Genomic DNA, 20,831 nt, shown 5'->3' with positions numbered 1-20,831 from the left:
TGTAGGAGCTGGAATTGTCTTACCTTAACAATAAGAATGGAAAGTGGGGCAACTGTTTTAGAAGATACTTCAGGCTTCCTTCAAAAGTTAGGCTTAGAATTACCATGAAAAATATTCAAAATTTAAAATTTATGTGTACCTAGATACTTACATATCAATGTTCATAAGTAGCATTGTTCATCACAGTTAAAGGTAGAAACAAATGCCCATCAATTGGTAAATGGCAAAGCCAAATGTGATATACGCATAAAACTGTTCATATAGATTTATATAAGTCATGCTCAGCCATGAAAAGGAACGAAGTGCTAAGATTTACAACAACAGAAATTGACTTTGAAACCATCACGCTGGGCGGAAGATGCCAGAGACAAAAGGAAATATTATATGACTTCATTCCTGTGAGATGCTAGCTCTCATGAACCCAGAGACAGGGGTGAGGCTGGGAGGAGGGCTTAAAGGAAGAGAAGAGTAGGCTACTGATTTTTGGTTGTTCAACATGACTTGGGATCAGGTAGTAGTGACGCTTGTTCAACTTTGTGAATGTGCACTTATGTACCTGAGGCAGAAGGCGAAGGGGCTGCCCAGAGTCCCAGAGTTTGACCCATATTCAGTTTTTCAAGAGAGTCAAGCATCTCAACTTTACTATCAGAATCCACATTAGTGAAGGCTCACCCAGTCTCTACAAAAAGTGGAACCCTCAGGCAGTTTGAAGGGACAAGTGGCCTCGCCCTGGTGGACTTGGCAGACAGAGTGCTGCCTCCAGACTGCTGTCTATAAGCTCAGACAGAAGCACAGAACTACTCTGGGAATTGGTATTCCATCTAAGACTGTCCCCTAAATCAGTGGTTCTCAACCTGTGGGTCACAGCACCTTAGTGGTCACATATCAGATTATTTTTCGATTGGTAACAGTAACAAAATTACAGTTATAAAATAGCAGCAAAATAATTTTGTGGTTGTGGGGGGAGGGAGGTCACCACACATGAAGAACTGTATTAAAGGGTTGCAGCATTAGGAAGGTTGAGAACCACTGCCCTAAATGATTCCTCTAAGGGGTCAGGGTTAGAATACTCCTCTTTCTGCGCTCAGCTTCCACAGTGAAGGCAAGCTTTCTACTCTGTGGGGAAATGGTCACATATGACTTGGGTATGCTTCTGGTGGGGGGAAAATGGCAGGCAGGGCTTTGTATGCTGTTCTGATTTCTTACCACAATGCTTTCAAACACCTGCCATGTTAGGGATAGAAATATCCAGGTAACTATCCACTGACCTCTGAAACTTGTGGAGGGAAAAAAACCAAACACCAAAAACCCAAAAACCAAAACCAACCAAACAAACAAAACCAAGCACCACTACTCATTTTTCCCCCTCTCTAACCAATTGTTCCAGAGAATCTTCTAGAAGTGGAGCTCTATTTCTGATGTGGACTTTCCAGATTTTTAGCTGGAATCTAATGTTGCTCAATGTCTTCTTTACTTTATATTTTTATTTCTGCGTGTGTGTGTGTGTGTGTGTGTGTGTGTGTGTGTGTGTGTGTGTATGCAGTGCTAGCTGCATGCCATTTGAGAATTTCTGTGGTTGTAGTATGTGGTTCCTCACCCTATTCCTACACAGGAGACTCTGAATTTACCATGCTGAGTATGGTAGGTCATGTGCCAGTTGCCAGATCCACCATGATTGGGACATGGGTGATGTTTGTCTCTGGAAAGGGTTAGCATAAGAGGGTAGAGTCACATATGGCTGTTTCCCCATATGGGAAGCTTTGGTACAATAGAGGGATGGTGGGGCAGGGTAAGGATACTGGGAATAGTCTATGGGGGGGGAGAGAGAGAGAGACAGAGAGACAGAGAGACAGAGAGACACAGACACTTGAAGAGAGACACAGAGAGAGAGAGACAGAGACAGACAGAGACAGAGACATCATGACACTGAAGGTGCCCACCCCTACCTTCCATGAATACACCAGAAAAAAAGTATTCGACACATGAATGGGGCTCTGACCTCATCACAGGCTGCACAGCGCGGCTTCAGGCACTCAGCATGGTGCCTACCACAGTAGATCTTCCCATCTTGGTAAAAGTAGATCAAGTCAACCAAGAGCTCATTGCAGACAGTGCATATAAAGCAGGGTGGATGCCAGCAGATGCCATGTCCAGCACGTGATGCAAACACAGCGATATCCCCTCCCTTAATCTGTCCTCCACACTGCGAGGCAAACAGAAAGAGCACCGACATCAGCTGCAGCTCCTACAGCTGTAAATGGATGACAATCAGCTACCACCAACAGCCAGGGCGTTATATGCACACTAGTGACTGTGTCTCTCACTTTACAGACCTGGTAGGGCAGATATACTTCATTCTTCCCAGGAGCCCCCACTCCAGGCCTAAGCAAGACAACTTAAGTAACAGAGAATGCGAAACATAAAGGTGTGAGATGGTTTCTCAGTATGGGAGTATATAGGGGGGGATCTACAGGCACCAAGCCAACATATAGAGCATGGGGGGAGAGGCCTAATCATCTCCTACATATCCCAAAGTTCATGCAGATGTATCACATTAACACCAGCAGGAAGGGCTACAGAGATAGGACTTGGCTGGGATGGGGGCCTACACTATTGAGTGGGAGGAGAGTGGGCACATAAAGTTAACTCAGTCTTCAATAGCTTCTTCCTCTTTCTTATGCCTTTCAGGTATGCTTTTTTTTTTCTTTCTTTTTTTTTTCTCTCTACATCATCTCTTCATATAATCTTGATTAAAAGGTACCACTTTTTAAGCCCAGGATATACAAGGCCAAAATCACAGATGAGTCATACTTACAGCTGGGATTAGAATACAGAGTTATATTCTGAGGGCCTTGGAGGAAAGAGGAGTGTGTTTACAAAGATGCTCTCTGTTCACCATATCATGGTCGGCCATGAGGTCATGACCTGTGTCTAGCAGAATGGCCCTCATAGGTGGATGAGCTCCACAGACAATGACTAAGAAATAACAAAGGGGCTCCAAACCCTTCTCCTAGTGTGGATTTTGTGTGAATTAATATGATCCACAGAATAAGGACCCAGGCTTGAGGGATGTTTTTTGGTAGCTTGTGTATATGTGATATCACAATATAGAAGGCACCAACCCTACCTAAAATATCCACACACATAATCATATTTAATTCCCCTACCAATGGTTTTACAAGGTTTGTTATAGAACACCTTTCTGCTTCAACACTCCTGACATTATTCTGCACAGATGTGGGCTCATCTTCCCCTTTAGACAATCCCTATTCCTGAGGAGGCTGATCTGAGAGTGGGTGAGCACTGAACTGAGCGGTCAATCTCAGACCACCAACACCAATCACTCACATCTCAGGACTTAGTCTCAAGGATTCTTTCCAGGAATGATGACCCACTGCCCCCTCATTGGTCAAGTCACTTCGCTACCCATCTACCAGATTCTGCCAGTTGTTCCTGTTGAAATCTCAAAATGAGGTTTCAAAAACTACCTGCCCCTCTCAACTAGTCTCCAGCTTCCTCTTCTTGCCCCAGCTGGCATGCCACCCAGATCTTGAGTTAGATGGAGCTGCACAAAACCTGGGAAGATTTAGAGAAGGGCGAGACATGGTGGTCTTCTCTGGAGAGCAGGAATGAGGTGATGTTGGCCCAAGCAGATGACATACCTGTCCTGCTTTAGCGCCTTCCTCTACCACCCTAAGTGTGCTACAGCAGAGCAGGCAAAAGGTAAATCTAGATCCTTCAACTCAATGAGGTCCCAAGGAGGTAGCATGGGGTCTCTCAGACTTTGCAAAAGAACCCTCAAACTCAGGATAAATTCAGGTGTCATCTCTCGCACCATCCCTTTAAAGGTCATCCATGTTGGGATGATCCTAGATGAGAGACTGATTTATTATGGTCCAGATAACTCTATTTTCAAAGGAAGCCTCCCAAAGGATGAAGCTGTGACACTGTCTGGTCCTTCCAATCGTTTATGTCGCTCTCCATGAACTCTGCCACGTCTGCACATCTCTGCCCTTTACTCCTCCCGATGCAGCCACAGGCCACTATTTCTTGTCCCCAGGAGACACCCTCCTGCCTGAAGGCCTCCATGCTAGCTGTTTCTAATGTTCAAGATCTGCATGCCTCTTCTGCACATCTCTATGTGACTTTGATCCAGATGCTACCTTCTCAGTGGGGTCTTCTAGGACCCTTAAGACTGTAGACATCACACCTCCCTCGTCTCTCCTAGCCCCCTCTGCTGCAGCTTTACTGACTTCATTTATTGTATGACTTCTCCCAGTGCACAGTTCTTTACATGAGAAAGACTAAGTTTTCATGTCTTTTGCTCACTGCTGTAGCTTCAAGGCCCAAAAGAGGGCTGAGCACATAACAGGCAATTTACTACATAACTGTAGAATGAACGTCTTCCCTGCCCCAGTCCATCCTCACCTGTTCACAGATCGCTCCTGTCATGGTAACAGGGAAGGGCCGGACGTTTCCTCGGCCCAAGTTCTCACGTTTCCTCTGGCTGCTGAATAGTTTCAGCTCCCTCTTCTCTTCCTCATCCAGGGAGTTGCAGTATCGGACCTGAACACACCAAGGAAAGCAGGAGGCGGCTCCATTACTCCAGGGGAAATACTGAAGTCCCCACTCACAGCCTGCAGGTACTTAAGTCCAGTCAGCAGCACCAAGATGGGTGATAAGCAAAGGGGGTTTCTCCAGGTTGTGAACTCTGGAGTCCACACCTCAGGAGGGAGAGACATTCTAGAACTGCTCCTCACCCTTCACACTGTTCCCACACTCAGATCTAAGTCACCAAGAGTGGCTCAGAGATGGCAACTTCCTGGAACATTCTCCTTACATACTATAAGGAGCTGCAGGTTTCATGTGTCTGTCTATGTGAATGAGCCCTGTACCAAGAATGGCCCCAATCTGGCTGTCAGCATGTACACATCATCTTTCCTCCATCCTGCTTTGGGAAGTGAGAATAGGCAGACACAGACATTAGTCTGGACTCCTACTAATGTGACAATATGAGAAAGAGACTTCCTTCTTTTTAAAACACAAGTGTCAAAAAATTAAGGGAGGGACAGGAAAGGATATGCATCCAGGAACTGCCACTCTGTTCCATTGTTTCTTCATTGTTTGGTGATTGTGCCATGATCCTGAACTACTATTTATTACTGCTAGTTTTAAATATGACTCACTTTAAGAAACTTGGATGCATTTATTTAAAAGGAAAACAGGTTATGACTATATAAAGAAGAGTCAGTCACCCACAAAGATGGGAAGGTAACTCTCAAACAGAACAAAACCATACTGTTAGATCCCAGCCGACCACTGCATCTTGAGGAGATGCTAAAACTGATGTGCTTCTTGTCAACGGGAGGACAGGATGGTCTGCAGTGATGTTAGGATACCTGCCAGGACCAGGCTGAGACTCCTCCTTATCCCAGCACTGCACCATGAAGACCAAATGTGGTCTCGAAGGAAATAAGCTCTCATTCAGAGTCCATTTCATTTATTACCATGCTGACATCCCACCCCAAGCCATACTTATATCTTCCTTTGGGAAATGTGGTTCCATACATCTCATGATTTCTTCTGGAATGATCCACATATCAGAACTGTTGACTGCATTGCTCAGATAACTTTCCATAAAGAAAATAACAAGGAAAGCTTTCAACTAGGGCTGTTGTGTGCTAATCTGAAAGTCAGAGCATCTATGTCTGTTCAAACTGTGCTATCTCAATGAAAAGAGAACAATTAGGTATCTGCTTTAGAGACAACCTCTGCCTTCAAAAGAGGCCATGTCACCATGTCAAATGAGCGAATTTTGCCCAGTGGCTTTCATGTAGCACATTCTACCAACATGGAGTCATAATCCAAATGGTGTCTCTTTAATGAAAGCACAGTTGACCATAAACGGGCTGAACCACTACAAGCATAGGGCACATCATTTCCCTCCCTCAAGTGATTGGAAAAAAAAAAAAAAAAAAGTCTTCAGGGGAATGTTCCAGAAATCTAACAGCCCAGAAAACATGGTTGCACCAATGACATTTTATGGGCATGCTTTTAAAAACAGGCACACCCCTCCTGCTTGTAAAAGCTTGCATTTTCACCCCCAGATTAGTTATCCAGGCACCCAGTTACAATGCTTGCTTTCATCTTTAAAGGAGTCACCGTTTGTGTTTGGTTTAGGAACTCTGAAATAAGCAGTGGGGAAGAGGAGAGCAGCTTTCTAGGTAGCTGCTTCAGTTTGTGAGACATGGCCTCACTTATTCAGATTCATATGTTTAGTTTTGCAGTACTGAGGATTAAACCCAGGGCTTGTCACATGCTAGACAAGGGCTGGACCAGGATCTGCATTCTCAGTTTCTCAGCATTAGCAGCTCAAATTGTCTCCATTTGGGCCAGAAAAAATGGCTCAGGAGGTAGAGGTGCTTGCTGCAAAAAATGATATTCTGAACTTGAGTTTGATCCTCAGAACCCACATGGAGGAAAGAGAAAACCAATTCCCACAAGTTGTTCCCTGACCTTCACATACATGCTGTGGTATCTGAGAGTTTTACATACACACACACACACACACACACACACACACACACTCTGTACACACACACTGACTGTATACACACACACCATAAAAATGTAAAAAAAAATTATTCTCTTTTATGTAAATACATCATCTGAAACTCAGCCCATGTTTGTGATAAATTGGTAGAAACTAGTGTCCAGCTCTCTGCAGGGGTAGTTTCAATTCTTTCAATTTAAAAATTATGCTTTTGTTTTAAACATAGAGCTAAATAGTGCAAATCTGTAGGATTCTTGGTTTTTGAAACCAGATACCTCCAAATTAATTTCTCGCTTAGAAACCTATTTTCCTCCTACACGATCTTTTAAAAGCTTGCTCACAGATTTCTTCTTTAGGATCAATGTGATTTCAATAATAAGTAACTCTGGTCAGGCACAGTAGCTGTCTGTAGCCCAGCACTTGGAAAGACGAGGTCTGAGAGTTCACTGAGCTGCTGAGAGAGTTTCAAGTTATCCTGGCTGAAGTGAAAGCCAGTCTTGAAAACTCAAACTCAGAATCAATCAAACAAACAAACAAACAAATAAATGTTTGCTTACTAAGCTGTGTTTCTGGAATTAGCAAAAAAAGGAATGTCCACATCCACACTACTTTCAAAATACAGATGGTTGACTAACGAGGTAGACTCTGTCTTGATAAACATCCTGGTGAAAGATGCCAGTCTAGATCTGGACCTTTGGCTGCCCTCGACCTGGAGAACCTGCACACTCACTTCTTAGGAAACAATCCTGAAAGCCTGAGAGACTCATGGGGTTTCTTCTGGGTAGGAAGCGGCCCTTAGTCATGCTCCCAACTCCCACAACAACTGCCAGAGCACATTCCAGTTAGAAAACCCTGGCCGGCACTTTCCAATAGTTGCTCCCTGTTTTCTGTACTAATCAGTCATGCCGGGCTTGGAGTCTAACCCAGGGCAGGGTGAGACTGGTTTTCTTTGGGGTGTGTGTGTGTGTGTGTGTGTGTGTGTGTGTGTGTGTGTGTGTGTGTGAAGTGCTCTCCAAAAATACCAGCCAGTTTCTTGAGAAACTAATTAAGGAAGCTAAATTTTAATATTAATTTCCAGAAGGTTTTTTCTTTTTCTTCAGCAATCTTACTGATCACAAAGATTAGGAAAAGGGGCAACCTACCAGAAGCTCCCTCCAAACACCTTACCTCATTGTCATGGGGAGGGAGCTGATGCAGCAGCTGCTTGATTCTCAATTTCTCTCCAGGACTGTTGACATAGGGGACTTTCTCTTCCGGAAGGCAGCTATAGTACTGGTGCACCTAAGGGACAGAACGCAGAACACGCCCGTTACTCACCATACATGTCACTACCCCTCACCACCCTGAGGAAGGTTCACAGTGGGACACCAGCTGCTTCCATCCTCCCCCCCCCCCCCCCCCGCCCACCCCAGGACAGTCAACGCCTGTCTTTTCTACGTCCACACAGAGGAGCACCCGAAAAGACAGCCAAGTGAACTGCCCCTCACTTGGCGGCTGTCCGTCTCTGGAAGGGGAAAAGTCTAAGAAATTCCCTATCAAAGGAGAATTCAGCAAATGCACAGGTAAAGCCAGAGGGCGAGGCTCTCCCAGCCGACTCCCCAAAGTGTGGCTTTACCATTTTCTGTGCTGATGTCCCATGGGAGGCACCTCTCTAGCCAAGGGATGTGTCAGTGCCTGCCTAAATACTGCTCTCAAACCTTTCTCTGGCGCTCTGTAGGTTCCTGAGTGTCTCAGCCTCCACCTACGTCAAAAGCCCTCCAGGTTTTGAGCCATTTGCCAGGCAGGCGGCACTAACAGGCACCGAAAAGAGACTCAATGCTGGTTGCAGAACATGTTAACTCAACAGCAGCAACAGTGCAACGATCTTTGCATCTCCTGTAATGCTGCTCTTTATAGCTGATGTATTCCTGCAATTTCTGAGGGTCACTCAGTTTTAAACACTGGGGAAAGTACCAAACATCCAATTTGCCTAAGAAAAGAAGGCAGCCATATTCTACTGAGACTATGGATGGACCCCTTAGGATATAGAAGGAGGAACATAACAGACCCAGTTTAAGAGGTTTTTTTCTTCTCAGTAGCAGTAAGTTTATATTTCTTTGTGGACTTAAAAGATATGTGTGTGTATATATATATATATATATATATATATATATATATATATATATATATATATATATATATATTTGTGTGTGTGTGGAAGAAAAGGGAAGGAAGAAAATGGTATAATTATATTTTAATTAAAATATTTATTCATTATATATTGATGTATATGTATGTGTGTTCCTGCGAGTTTATGTGTTTATGTGTATTAGTGCCTACAGGTGCCCACAGAGGGTAGAGGGTAGCCATCCTGGTGAGGCTTTATGGACGTAGCTTCTGCCATCCTAGGAGACAATCTCACAGCAAACTCCCTGATCCTTGGTTCTTGCTCATGGACAGAGACAAAGACCCCGTCCTTACTACAGAAGTGACACACAGACACCTTTAGACCCATAGAAACAGGACAATCACCAGGTGCGAACCCTTGGCAACCTGAGAAGTGTGTCATGCTTGCTTGCCAACAAATACTTATGCACAGTGCTGTTTTCCTGTATTTTAATTCCTTAACTGCTGGAGAAAAAGAACCCACCTCTAGCTGGTATCACCACTATCAGGTCCCACGAAAAGGAAACAGAAGAGAAATCTGACAGGAAGAACTGGGAGGACGGCTGAGCCAGTAAAGCACCCGCTGTGCACACGTGAGGACCTGAGTTTAGATTCCCTGCACTGGTGTAAAAAGCTGGTGTAAGTCCCACGTGTCTGTAACCCAGAGCAGGGGTAGGGAGGTAAGTAGATATTTGGATCTCACTGGCCAGCTAGCCTAGCAATTTGTAAGTTCCAAGTTCAGTGAGAGACCCTGTCTTCAAATATAAGGTGGGCTGTGAGTGAAAAAGATACCCATGTTGACCTCTGACATATATGTGTGCCCAGACAGGAACACATGAAAAGACACACAAAGACAAACAGTCAGACAGGATGCTAATAAAGACAAACAGACAAAGACAAATAGACAGACAGGATACTAATAAGCAAAGGTGTGCTATTTTATAGAAGAGGAAAAAAAAAAAATCCCCATAGGCTCAGACACTACAGAAGAGGTTTTCAAGATCTCCCACAGAGCAGAATAAGCAGCTCTCCTGAAACAAGACACTTATTCAACAGGCTGGAGATGGAGACTGGGCCTCTAATGCCATCATAAGCTCACACTCCATATTGTCCTCCACATGCTCCCTCTAAATCCTTTGCATTAGGAATAGTGGTATGCACAAATGTTCTGGGAATGCTGGGTGAAGAGTTGTACAAACCCTGCCTACTTTGATCTCTAGAAACCAAGTTATGAGTATTAGAGGGACAAGCAGATGACAAGGCTTTAAGAAATGTGAACGCCATCCTTATTTTTAAAATAAAGGGAACCATTCACCATGATGTGCCTATCACCCTCTGAATCTACTTCTGAAGGCAACCACGGACTTCATGTTGCTGATTAGCTAGCTCGCTTTTGGAAGAAAGTCTGGGTTGCTATAATCCCTCCTTAGAGGTGTCTGGCAGGAAGCCATGTCCTGGATGGAAGGAATGGCTGAGTTTTGTAGGCAGGTCACAGACGGCCAGCACTCCTGAAAAGTGGCCCCTCATCACAAATTAGCTTGAGATTAGTAGCTGGCCATCTGGCCATCTGACTACCACACTATTCTGGGAATGTCTTCTGAGAGTCCTAGAACCATATGCCCCACTGGACATTGGCCAGGTGTAAGGAAAAGGGCCCAGTCTCTATAGTTTAGCACTTGAACTTTGCCCCTGTGTTGTAACACTGCTTGAAGAAGGTTTTCTAAAATGTAACCCTTGAACTTTCGAGGCTGAGGCAGGATGATTGTGAGCCTGACTAGCCTCAGCAATATGGTAAAAACCTGTCTCAACAATAATAGAAGAAAAAGAGGAAGGAAGAGAGAGATTTGAAGATGAAGAGGAAAAGGCAGCTGCTCTCTACCCATTCTTAATATGTTCATAATTGTGAAACACCAGCAGAAATCACTAACATGAGATGAACCCCTGCCACGCTTGATAATACAGACTACCGGAGCCCGCCTGCCCCTCCTGTCAATCACTGCTCATTATCTTCACAGTAGTCATCCCTGAATGCCCTTCTTTAGTGGCCCATTGAACGAAACCTGCTGTGCTGCTGTCCACATTCACCCAGCGTGGAATCCTTTCTGTATACTCCACAACACGGCAGATGGGTACCAACCTCTAGTGATGGCTCTCTCATTTCCCTTCTAAAAGGGGCCCAAGCAAGTTACATAGTGTTGAGATTCATCATAAGATCACAAGGACTAAATGAGAGAGGATACATATAACATAAATGCATAATGATGAGCTACCCAGCCTGACCTAATCAAGATGGAATACTACAAATGCTTCACAGCCATGATGGCTCATCTTGGTTGTCCACTCGACCACATTGGGAGTGCACTAAAACCCAAGCAGCTGGCCAGGCCTATGAGAGATTTTCCTGATTGGGTTATCTGAGGTGGGAAGACCTATCCTAAATCTAGGTCACACCTTCTGGTGGCACCTCACACAAAAGGACATGGAAGAGGGAAGCTTTTCGCATGCTTGCCCTCATTCTCACTGACAAGTTCATCTACTCTGTTGCTGAGACTGGTATTCAGACCTGCTTTTATGGGATTCTGATGTGGACTGGAAACCAGCAGCTCTCTAAAAATTCCCTAGGACCCCAACGTCAGATTAGAACTGCTGAGATGTACAGTCTCATGGACTGAACAACTACTGGATTCTTGGCCTTTCTAGTATGAGACAGTCAGGGTTGGACTACTCAGACCACAGCCTATAATTCTAATAACCGCCCCCCTCTATACACACACACACACACACACACACACACACACACACACACACACACACACACACTGTTCATTCTATCAGTTCTATACATTTTGAGAACCCTGACTAATACAATGGTCTTTCTTTCACGTTAGGAATTGCAGCGACACTGGTGGTATAGAGAGTGAGACCAACTCTGGGGACCTCCTCTCTTAGCCTAATCAAGAAAAATACATTGTAAGGAATGTAGTACTATTAAAATGAATTCGGTTTCTAAAGAGAAAGATACCGGATTATTAGGAAGGTATGATGTTTTCTCATCTGCTTCTCCTCTCTCTCATCAGACTCCTCTTGCTTCTGCTCTGTTCTTTTCTCTGCAGAATCTCCTTAGATCTGAAGGTCCCCCTCAGCACTGCTTCAGTTTAACAGCTTTTCTCAACTATAAATCCCCCAGAGAAGGGTTCTGGGTACCCATCTTGGGCTGGGTCTACACTGGGAGATGGATGCGAGGAGTGCCACACAGGTGAAGAGTGGAGGACAATTCCACAATTCACCTCAGAACTGGGTGAAGGTGGGGCCAGCACCCATGGAGAATTCAGGAGACATTTAGGAGTAAAGACTTGCTTTGGTGTGTACATTAGCTTCCTGTTGTTGGGACAAAAACATTTGAGACCAATTATATAAAAGGAGGACAGATTTAGCTGATGGATCCAGAACTTTTGGTTCAAAGTTTCTTGGCCTTGTCACTCCAGGCTGTGGTAAGGCTCAGAATGTGGCAAGGTTGTGTGGTACAGCAAACTATTGACATAACAGTGGCCAGGAAGCGAAACAGAAAGAAGGGGCTAGGCTCCAATATCCTCTTTCAGGGCATGCCCATACTGACATCACTTCCTTCCACTAGGCTCCACTTCCTCAGGATTCTACCAGCTGACATTAGTGCCACACGCTGGTGACCAAACCTTTAGCATATAGTCTTGCAGGGACATTTTAGATGCAAACCATATCAGAGTGATCATGTCCATCCTAAAGACAGCATTCTCGAGTCAACAGAGGCAGTGGATGCTTTCTGGTAACATAGCTCTTTCTTTTTTGGACAAACAACATCATCTGTTATAATTCACACCTCCTGACCACCATTGAAATCCATCCTTTCTACCAGTATCCCAGTAAGTCCTCACATATGAACTCTATTAAAATACTTTCTTCGAGGTCACCAACAATTTGAAGGAGAACTTAATACTTTACTCAGCAAGTTGACTGTTCTCAAAACAAATCAGCTCATGTCAATAACAATCACCAATGTAATAACCAATAACCAAGTCACCACCTACCCTGAAGTAGGTGACCTGGTGTGCTCTGTTGAGTGCCTGTGTTGTTGGAGTTTTCCTGCATGGCCCACAGTTAGGACAAATCTCTCTTACCCACCAGTCCCACAGTTGCTCAGACCCAACCAAGAAAGCACACAGAAACTTATATTGCTTACAAACTGTATGGCCATGGCAGGCTGCTTGTTATCTACCTTTTCTATCTTAAATTAAACCATTTCTGTTTATCTATACTTTGCCACATGGCTTGTGGCTTACCAGTGTCTTTACATGTTGCTTCTCATGGCGGCGGCTGGCGGTGTCTCTCCCCAGCCTTTTACTTCCCAGAATTCTCTTCTCTCTTGTCCCGCCTATACTTCCTGCCTGGCTACTGGCCAATCAGAATTTTATTTACACAGAGCCATATCCACAGCATGCCTGCCATATTGGTTTCTCCAGCTCTTGAGGTTTGAGTGTCTGAAGTTCTAAAAGGATAGGGGCAGGGCAAAGGGCAGCTCTTGTGAGTCCCCAGTCAATGGAGCCTGCATGCCTTCTCTCCTAGCATCCCCTGCCATAAAATCACAGGACAGCCCCTAAACAAACATCAACCAAACCAATGGAAATAAGAAACTATGGTGTCTACTTTTCAACACTACCAAAATTCAACTTGGCACTACCTCATAAAAACCCACACATGGATTAATTTAGCCCAAACATGTTCACTTGTTTATTTTATAAGTATATAAACAAACCTAATAGAGTTTTATCAGTAATGATCATTACCAGGCTATTAATCAATTAGCATGTTGATAGTGCTGCTAATTGTGTTGTTCTTTAAAAGTGAGCCTGCTGAATGTGCTAAAAGCTTTGCTCTGCTTAGGTGCTCCCAGGGAAGTGTGTCCTGTGATTCTGCCCTGGGTGAAGTCACACTGGGTTCACTGTCCCTGCACAAAAGCAATGGGAACATGGTAAACTGGCTTAGAAAATTAAGCCTCCGGAAACTTTCATTGAAGATGTCACTCCCAGTCTAGGCAGCTTGGCAACAGCTTCAGTTGGTGTCAGATGGATGGGAAGAACTTTACCCAATGTACAACTCATTCTACAAAGCGAGGCCTCGCCCAGCTGTGAAGGCTGGGCTTGTTGGCTGCAATTGCACATATGACAGCATTTCTGCCTGGGTGGAGATGGCAGCTAGCATCGAGGACTGCATTTGGGGGAGAAAAAAAAAAAGCATGCACTGTTAAAAGAGTGCTGGCAAAAGCAGCTGTGACAGAAGCAGCCATGACTGCAGCCGCCATTGCTGCTGTGAAATGCTTGGCTTAGTGCAGCACGTCTCAGCATTGGAATCACCTGGGAAGCCTGTGAAGACCCAGATTTCTATCTCAGCAGGTGTGGGGCCCTGTCATGTGCATTTATAACCATCCAGGGCATCCTGTTGGCCCACTGTCCACGCTCCAACAGTCTTACAGCTATCCACTGCTTCCCTTGACAATCACCACAGGCTTCCTATTTCCTCCAGGAGATCCAGAAATTTCTAAAGAAGGAAGAATTTGTTTAACCCCATCCAGTTTTTCAGGAATCTCCTCCTTCTGGGTGTACGATTCGCCAGGGAGACTCCAAGGCCATGGTGAGAACTTTAAGGGCAAAGTGCTCATGATTTAAGATGGGAACACTTTTATATCCAGATCTGCTTATAGCAGGAACCCAACAAAAGCAAGCCACATACACTTGCCCAGCCTCAGAATCATTGTTCTTCACTGTCTATTTGAAGAAATACATCCATGATCTCTTCATTTACTGATTGGTTCTTACATCTTAAGTGTTTGGATATGCAGTTTTCCATGAGCTCTTCAAGCACCAAAAGGTGGGGAGTTCATACTCATCAGATTATATCATTAAAAAGTCCAGGGCTGGCAAGATAGCTTGGTTGGGTAAGTGCCTGTGATGAAGCAAGTCCAAGGACCTGCATTTGACCCTCCAAACTCACATAAAAGCTAGGTGTTGTGGAGAATGTTGGTAATCCCAGGATGGAGGAATCTGAGACAGGATGATCCCTGGGGCTCACTGACCAGCCTGTCTACCCAAACCAGCCAATTCCAGGTAAAATTAGGAGAACTTGTGTTAAGAAACAAAGTAGATGGAACCTGAAAAAAGACCCTCAGGGTTGACCTCTAGCATCTACAAGAACATGCACATAGGTGCATGCAAACCTGTACACACACACACACACACACACACACACACACACACACACGCAGCATTGCTTGTGAACTTTGCTTCCCCATTCCTTTATTCTGTTCTCTGGGGATTCAAAAGAGACTTGCAGATGGATGGAAAAAAGAATCAAAAGTCCTTCATGTAGCACATTCTCATTGTGTTTGTATTGTTGTCTATAGAGATGAAGACTACGTTTTCTTTTGGTGTTCTCCATAACATAGCAACCCAGGGCTTTCCAATAAATTCAAAGTGAACTAAATGTTCTCCACATTAAGCCGCCCCGCCCCACACCACCACGGCTTGATGATGTCAGGATGCTACAGCAGTTGCAGCATCACACTTGTCCGTTTCCTCCTCTTCAACAATCTACTGAACACACCAACGGACCTGCCTAAGGACAGTATGTCTGTGCACTTCTCCCCTAGGAACTACACGAGCCCATTTGACTGTACTCGAGCTAATAGCATGCACTGGTGTGACTTTGGTGAACTCTTTCCAGGATGCCACTTGCCTCTTTTTATCTGGTTTTCAACATGAAAGATAAATGAACAGAATGGCCACAATGTACAACAAAGTAAATTAAGTTGGGAACTTGCAGCCTAAGAAAAGTACAGAAAGCTAGGAGCCAGCATCTTTAAAAACCATGCCTTAGGAATGACAATACTAGACTGGCAAGGTGGCACCCATCTTTCATCCCAGCACTCAGGAGGCAGAGGCAGACAAATCTCTGTGAGTTTGAGGTCAGTCTGGTCTACATAGTGAGCTCCAGGACAGCCAGGACTACATAGAGGAACAGTCTCAAAAAAAATATAATAAAGATAATGATAATAAAAATACTAAAATGATAACACTGACCCTTGAATTGGCTGGATTTCTTCTGCCAATGAAAAAATGGCTTCCTTATGTATGGTGTCTAATAATAGGATTGAGTATAAACCCTTCCTGAGATAACGGTATTTTTCAACATTAGCATACTTCAGGATCATCTGACACCTTTACTGACCACCATGGCTACTTTTGTCCCTCTGAGTTAGAAAAAGAAGCACATAAGTCTGATCAAATAATTTACACTACACTGGGGAATAGACAGGTTTAAGAAGAAAGTAAAAAAGGACTCTGCTAGGCACAGGCAGAAACTCCTAAATTGTAATCTCTGAAATCACCGAAGACATGAGCCAGCACTTCAGAGCTTGGGGAAAGCTCCTCCTCACCCAGGACTCACCAGAGCCCAGGGCTCTTGCTTTCCATTCTCTGAGAAGCAGAGAGACTTGGCTTACCCTTGACTTAGGGAGGTGAGATCTGTAACCCACAGGAGCCTCGTGACAGGCAGGCTGGGTAGAGGCAGGGAGGATGTGATCAGACATTGGGAGATGTAGTAGGATTCATGGTAAGTATACACTGGTTCTCAGATGGGGACTTAGAGGACAACTGGGTTCCCTTACAGCTAGGGGGACAAAGTGCTTCTGGGTGCCCAGCAGCTTATTTTGCTCCTATTTGCCAGATCTTCATCAACCGAGCAGTAAGAAAAAGTGTTGTAAAGCGGTGTCTGAGGAAGAACCCACCATCCTTGCTTGTCTCTTCTCCCCTGGAGGTGCACATTATAACTTTAATTGGCTTGCTCAGAACCCAACTGAGGAAACAGCAGAGCGATCCCCAAACATCTCCATCATGCTCAGACTCCTGCAGGACTGGAATCAAATTTAGAAGGAAAAGCTCATCTGAGATATTTTCAACGAGGAATCTCATTTATTGCTTGTGCCAGTGCTAAAGTTCAACAGCAAATCCTGACATGTAGATGCTGAAGACAGGGAGCATGCTTTCAGGACATTTACTCCTGCCTGCCTGAGCAGCCACCCCTCCCAAGCCAGCTTGGCTCCTCCGCGGTGGCTGCCACTGCTTTTGGACTGTTCTCTTACCTTTGAACCTCTGTCCTCGATTCCTATTCAATGGAAGAACCATATTGTCTCCATAAAAACTGGGGCAGGTACCTGTGTTCCCGAGCCTATCAGAACCCCCTCTCCCCGCAAATACAAGGCCACAGTGTTCACTGTAGCTCCGCAGGCCTTTCTCTCACACACCTATTGGACTCCTCAGGTTCAAGTCTGTTCAGGACGCCATTTTCGCTTCCATTCCAGGGCCTTTCCTCTCCATGGGACACAACCTTCTTTTACTCTTTGCTCGGACATGGGACATGCTAAGAGGGACTTGCCTTCACCTTCCTAATTAGTCAGCACCATACTTTTCCATAGTGCCTAGTCCACTGGTTCTAAGTTGGGAAACCCCCAACCCGATATCTCACAATGTCTATAGACACTTTTTGGCTGTCACAGCTGGGGGAGGGACTAGTGGGGGCCATTCAGTGAGTGGAGACCAAGGATGCTGCTAAATTTCCAATAATGTTGAGGTCACACCTGCAGCAAAGACTGCTTCCATCAAAACATCAATTTTGGGGGCTGGAGAGATGCCTCAGTGTTTAAGAGCACTTGCTGCTCTCCAAGCAGACCCAGCTTCAGCTCTCAGAACCCTCTGGCATCTCATAACCACTTATAAATCCAGTTCCGGGAGATCCAGTGCCGTCTTCTGGCCTTTGTGAGTAGTGCATGTGAGTGGTGCACAGACAGGCATACAGACAAAATGCTCACAAGTGAAAAAATAGGTAAATCTAAGGGAAAAAATCAACACGGGCTGAGGCGATGACTCTGTAGGTAAACTGCTTGCTGCACAAATATAATGGCTTGAGTGTGGCTCGCTAGTACCCTGTAAAAACCTGGGCATGGCTCTGGATGCCTATACTCTCAGCACTGGGAGGCAGAGACAGGAGGACCCACATGACTTCCTGGCCACCCAGTCCAGCCAATTGGCAAGCCCCAGTTCAATGAAGAGAGGTTGTCTCAAAAGAATAAAATAGAGACGACTGAAGGAAGACAACTAAGTCTCTGCCCTGTATCCGTGTACAGCACCTATACTCACACATACAGGTGCACACACTTGCATATTACAACAGCAACAACAATAACAAGAAACATCACAAAACCAGTAAGCTCTTGGCCTGTGTTGCTTTAAAGAAATTCACAGTTGACTGTGAAGCTGACTCCCCTGACCACTGTTTCTTCTCCAGCATCTAAGACTCTGTTTACATCCCTGGAAGAAAGTCTGGCTGCCTTACATTGTTGAGTAAATGCATACCGTGTTCAAACCTCATTTGTCTTGCTGTCTGATCAATGGCTCCAGACAGACATGTGTAGTGAGAGAAAACCTTGAGGAGGCTCTAAGGGGACCTGGAAAAGGACAGCAAACTTCCCTTTTGTTCATCCAAGCAGTTGTGTTTTCTGCAAAGATTAATGGCTGAAATGGGTGGATCCTAGATTAAGGATGTACAGGATAACTACCAACATCCTGCTTCAAGAAAATGAGACAAAAATGCTTATATTTGAAGCCAGAAATTTTTGTTAGCTTTAAACTTTCTTTTTTCATTTTATGTGCATGAATGCTTTGCCTGCATGAATGTCTGTGCATCAAGTCGTATCCAATGTCCACAGAGGCCAGAAGAGGGTATTGGGTCTCCTGGAACTGGAGGTATAGATGATTATGGGCCACGATGTGGGTTCAGGGAAGAGAACCTAAATGTACTAGAAGAGAAACCAGTGTTCTTGCCTCTGAGCCATCTCTCCAGACTCTAAGATGGCATTTGAAGAAAAAAGTCTTCATTTAGGTGTGTATGTGTAAGTTTGTGCACTGTGTGTGTGTGTGTGTGTGTGTGTGTGTGTGTATGTGTGTGTGTGTGCAGGTGCCAGAAGAGGGTGCCAGATGCCTTGAAGCCCAAGTTACAGGCAGTTGTGAGCTGCTTGACCTGGGTGCTGGGAACTGAACTTGGGTCCTCCACAGGAGCAGTTAAGAATACTTAACTGCTGAGCCCTGGCATTGAAAGAAATTAAGGAAAATAATTGGGTTACTCCTTAGCAGGTATTATGACTCCAATCACACTAGTTGTTGTGTGTTTTTTCTCCCTCTCATTGGTGGCTCGGTGGGGGAGGGGGCAGTGCTTCCTGGGAAGCAGACTCCAGAGACCAGCATTGAGGTGCAAATCTGGTTTAATGTGTGTGTTCACTGGCATACATGCATACATTACCCAATCAGCTAAGGTCTTACCGAGTTACTGTCCAGTGAGTCGGAATGGCATGAAACCCACATTATGTGAGGGTGTACAGGGGTGTGGGAGGGGGACAGTATGTCCAGGCAGTGTGTCTGCAGACAAAGGCAGGAAGCAGGCAATGCTTTGGTGGCAAACTAGAGGGTCTCCAGTTAGCTGGGACCCCATTATGAGTCAGCTGGTGTTCCAGAGACTCAGGTCTGCTCAAACAGCCGCAGGAAGCGTTGGCGCTTCTCATGTTCCCTGTCTTTTACTGACACCATCTGCACAGACTGACCCCTCAAGTCACTCTGTTTTTGTTAGCTCTTCTATGCTCCTTCTCAGTTCAACTCTTGCTATTTTAAAATGTATAATATTAGACTAAATGTTTAGTTAGAAAATACTTTCCAGTCCACTAAGACCATTATCTGTCAGTTATTTATTATCCTAATGGAAAGGTCCAGGGCCAAGTCTGGTGAAACAGTCCCATAATCCCAAATACTTCAGAGGCTGAGGCCAGAAGATGTCTAGTTCAAGGGTTGCCTGAACTAAAGAGTGAGTTTTAAGGCCAATTCTGATAACTCAGTAAAACCTTGTCATGAAAATACAAAGCAGAAGGATGAGATCGGGGATGTGGTTCAATAGCAGAGAGCCTGTTCAAATCCCACTACTGAAAAGAGACTGGAAAAGGTCAAAGACCCGGAAGAGTGCCTTAACTACTTTCCAGGTACGCTACATCTATCCATCAAGAGATTCTTAAAGAAAACAGTCTAGCGAATGTTTACACAGTTGTGTACATGCCTGTCTGCTTTTGGCAAAAGTTTCAATACTGTCTTCAGACAAAATTCACGTCCATGCATATAGGAAAATCAATATGGCAGCTTCCGACAATGGCTGAGTTTCTGGGCTCAGGGTGGCTTGTTTGTATGCAAATGCTGGATTTAACACCATCTGTATACAGCCAGGGAAGTTACTTTCCCTCTTAGAGAATCAGCACCTCCGCTTGAGACAGGGCCAATCTTTTTCCTTGAAGCATTGCTATGGGTGATGCTGGTAACTGCAGTGATTTGAATGAGAAATGCCCCCATAGTGTTGAGCATTTGAATACTTGGTTCCCAGCTTGTGGCCCTTTTGGGTAGGCTTAGGACCTCTGGCCTTGATAAAGGAAACACTTGGGGAGAGCTTTGAGATTTCAAAAGCTTCATGCCATTCCCAGTGCTCCCTGATGCTGGAGGACAGGAGGAGCTGGCTTGCTAGCTCGGCGCTCTCTCTCTCTCTCTCTCTCTCTCTCTCTCTCTCTCTCTCTCTCTCCCCCCCTCTCCCTCTCCCTCTCCCTCTCCCTCTCCCTCTCCCTCTCCCTCTGTTTCCTGCTTGTGGTTCAAGAGATGAGCTCTCAGCATCCTATTCACGTTGCCATGTCTGCTCTTCCCCCCACAATGGGCTCTTATCCTTCTGGAACAGTGTCTTAGTTAGGGTTTCTAAGCGGTGATAAAACACCATGACCAAAAGCAACTTGGGGAAGGAAGGGTTCATTTCAGCTTACAGTTCCACATCATAGTCCATCATCAGGGCAGGAACTCAAGGCAGGAACTGATGCAGAGGCCATGGAGGGGTGCTGCTTCCTGTCTTATTCTCATGGCTTGTCTAGCCTGCTTTCATATAGCACCCAGGACCACCAGCCCAAGAGTGGTACCAACCACAGTCATCTGGGCTCTCTCACATCAATTATTAATTAAGGAAGTGCACCACA

The 20,831-nt window shown here is 45.0% G+C and overlaps 1 protein-coding gene across 4 annotated transcripts in view; it reads right to left on the bottom strand.

Moving 5' to 3' along the window:
- The window catches only part of Prickle2 (prickle planar cell polarity protein 2), a 344,868-nt gene that overhangs the window by 47,009 nt on the left and 277,028 nt on the right, over positions 1–20,831 (bottom strand). For all 4 annotated transcript variants that reach the window (XM_036180968.1, XM_036180969.1, XM_036180970.1 and 1 more), the window contains 3 exons: positions 7,721–7,834; positions 4,429–4,566; positions 2,000–2,203 (listed from right to left, as the gene is read on the bottom strand). In XM_036180968.1, the coding sequence (XP_036036861.1) occupies positions 2,000–2,203; positions 4,429–4,566; positions 7,721–7,834 (456 nt within the window). The remainder of the gene's footprint in view (positions 1–1,999; positions 2,204–4,428; positions 4,567–7,720; positions 7,835–20,831) is intronic.

This window comes from Onychomys torridus, chromosome 3 (genome assembly GCF_903995425.1).
Source record: "Onychomys torridus chromosome 3, mOncTor1.1, whole genome shotgun sequence".
NCBI classification, from domain to species: Eukaryota; Metazoa; Chordata; class Mammalia; order Rodentia; family Cricetidae; genus Onychomys; species Onychomys torridus.
Note: the sequence above shows the minus strand (reverse complement) of the source record. Positions and strands in the feature narration are given on the sequence as shown.